Source organism: Solanum pennellii, chromosome 2, assembly GCF_001406875.1.
Source record: "Solanum pennellii chromosome 2, SPENNV200".
Classification (NCBI taxonomy): domain Eukaryota; kingdom Viridiplantae; phylum Streptophyta; class Magnoliopsida; order Solanales; family Solanaceae; genus Solanum; species Solanum pennellii.
Genome location: NC_028638.1, coordinates 45,535,459 through 45,538,045, shown reverse-complemented (window position 1 = coordinate 45,538,045; position 2,587 = coordinate 45,535,459). Strand labels below are relative to the sequence as shown.

The following is a 2,587-nucleotide window of genomic DNA, read 5'->3' as shown; positions in this document are numbered from 1 at the left end:
CGCCCCACCCCAAAAAAATTATTTTTAAAAAATATTTTCAATTTCATAAATTATTTTCTACTCTAGTAAAAATAAAAGATGTTCCTCAAAGATATTTTTCATTCATAAATCAAACACTAAAAATCATTTCTGAAAAATATTTTCTACTCACCAACCAAACATGAGAAAATAAGTCCAAAATCTACTTATTTTCCAGGAAAACATTTTCTAGGAAAACATTTTCCTTCATACCAAACACACCCTAAATATAAAGTCACAGAGCCTGTTTGGATGAGTTTAAAAGCTGATCAAACTGACTTAAAAGATAGTTTTTGACTTATTAGAACGTTTGACAATTATCAAAATGACTTATTTTAAGTCAAAAATGATTTATTTTAAGTCAAAAGCTAAAAGTTAGGTGAGGGGTGCTTTTTTTTCAACTTAAAAGTCATTTTATGTGACCAAGTATATTACCTTTTTGCCTTTAATTCTTTTATTATTATTATTATTATTATTATTTATTATTATTATTGTTATTATTATTATAATAATTATTATTATCTTTTATTATTATTATCATTTTTATTTTTATTTTTATTTTTATTATTATTATATTTTTATTATTATTATTATAATTATAAAAAATTGTGATGTCAAAGAAATATGTGAATGATAGGAAATATTATTACTTATGGACGTAAAATATAAATTAGTTTTGTTTTAATTTTTTAAGTATAAAAACCTTAATTGATCAACTTTTTATCATGTTAACAGTTTTAATGGTATTTCAGACATTTTGATTAAAAAAAAATTTTTACCAGCACTTATTTGTCAAACACATCAACAATTTTTTTTCAGTTGAAATACTTTTATCCAAACACATAACAATACTTTCAAAAGTACTTTTTAAAAGTTAATTTTTTTAAGCCCATCCAAACGAGCTCACAATCAACTTTCTGAGGCTTTGTGATCAATTACTACTAATTAATGACAGTAGTAATCAACAGAGAGATTCACGAAATCAAAAGCAAATTTTTAGCTTATAAGCAAACAAAAACATTCAATATATTATTTCATGCATATAATAAATTTGAGTACACACTACATAGGTAAGTCATGCCTAACCAACTAGAGATACATAACTCAAACATTAAAAAAACCCTTTATTCAAACATTTCTTAAAAGTAAATAAAATGATCACTTTTTAAAACTGTAGGTAGCTCCCTCAGAAGTCATATTCATCGCGATCCAACATAAGCCAAGATCCATCTGCTTGTTGAACCATTCCTTTGTTTTTCTCAACCCACCAAAGCCCAGGAATGCAATATTCATCTTTCAATACGTCCCACTGCTTGTTAACAAGTGAGATATCGCGATTCACCTCTAGTTTAAAACCTGCTAAAAGTCCTAAACCTTGAGTTCCAGCGACTCCATGCAAGTATGGCTCCAGCAAATGCCAGCTCACAGGTTCTCCTGGAGGTTTCACATAGGGAGATTTTGTGGTGTCAATCATTAGCTCCTTCCCAACGTCAAAATATCCAATAGGTGGGTATTTCGGAACAATATCCAATAAGTTATGAATTTTCAAAACACGAAGGCTTTTAATTTTGTCAAATGCTGCCTTAAATTGGAGATCCCCAACTTTAGGACTTGCAAATGGAAAAGCAGTGACTGGGAACTCTTTGCCATTACTTGCTTTGTTGATTTTATTGAAAGCTATGTCAACTGCATTTAGAGTTGCAAGTGATGCACCTAGGCTATGTCCCGTCACAGTTATGCTCACCTCTTCATTCTTATATTCCTCAACCAATCTTTTCACTTCTTCAATTACCTAATAATTAAAAGGAAGATATAATGATGCATTGTTCCGATATATCAAATCAAATAGAAAATTAACATGTGCGTACCTGATCTCTGGCACTAGTCAGATTAAACTGTGATCGTGAACTCGATGATGTATAAACATTGTAAAAGCCATGATGCACCAAAGGTTGAAACAAAGGAAGCAAACCTCCATCACCAAATACTTCTGGTGCTGGGACAAGTAAAAATTGAAGATCATTAACCCACTCCAGCTTCTGCATAGTTCCTCTCCAATTAATCACAATATCCCTTCTTCCTAGCGAAATTTTACCCTCATCAGTAGCTACAGCAATATATCCCATAAAATTTGATTCCTTACTCCATGCTTCCCTTGACAATGATTTCACGATGAAACCATCAGGAAGTGGAATGGATGCAGTAGCATAGAAATATTTGGTCACACGATACTTGAATGGGTCAAGTCCAACCTTAGTAAAAAGATTTTCCATTGAGTATCTGCTAGCTCCTGCATATTTAGACGCTCTTTCTGTAATAAAAGTGTCATAAGTTGCTTGAGCCAATTCTCCGTAATGAATGATGTATTTACGAAGATCAATATCCAAGGGGTGTAATAGACCTTCCCAATTGTTTTTACCACTAAGTTCCTCCCATTTTTCAGTCATATTACTCCTCTCTTTTCCCTTTCTTTCTTATTTTGCTATGATCTGTTCTTCATATTGTCCATCTCAAATGCTACTTTATAGTGAAGCGATTTCATTTATTTTTACTTATCATGAAACACGAT

At 31.0% G+C, this 2,587-nt stretch overlaps 1 protein-coding gene across 1 annotated transcript; it reads right to left on the bottom strand.

Moving 5' to 3' along the window:
- Nucleotides 1–1,038: 1,038 nt before the first annotated feature.
- On the bottom strand, nt 1,039–2,587 carry LOC107009244 (phospholipase A1-IIgamma-like). The gene is made up of 2 exons (XM_015208549.2): nt 1,887–2,587; nt 1,039–1,810 (listed from the first exon to the last, which is right to left on the bottom strand). The coding sequence occupies exons 1-2, from the start codon at nt 2,463–2,465 to the stop codon at nt 1,205–1,207; spliced, it is 1,185 nt and encodes a 394-aa protein (XP_015064035.1). The 5' UTR covers nt 2,466–2,587; the 3' UTR covers nt 1,039–1,204.

Excerpts from the sequence above, each read along its gene's own strand:
- LOC107009244 (XM_015208549.2), bottom strand. The coding sequence starts at position 2,465 with ATGACTGAAAAATGGGAGGAACTTAGTGGTAAAAACAATTGGGAAGGT. Across the intron at positions 1,811-1,886 it reads TGACTAGTGCCAGAGATCAG|GTAATTGAAGAAGTGAAAAG; the intron begins GTACGCACATGT and ends TTTAATTATTAG.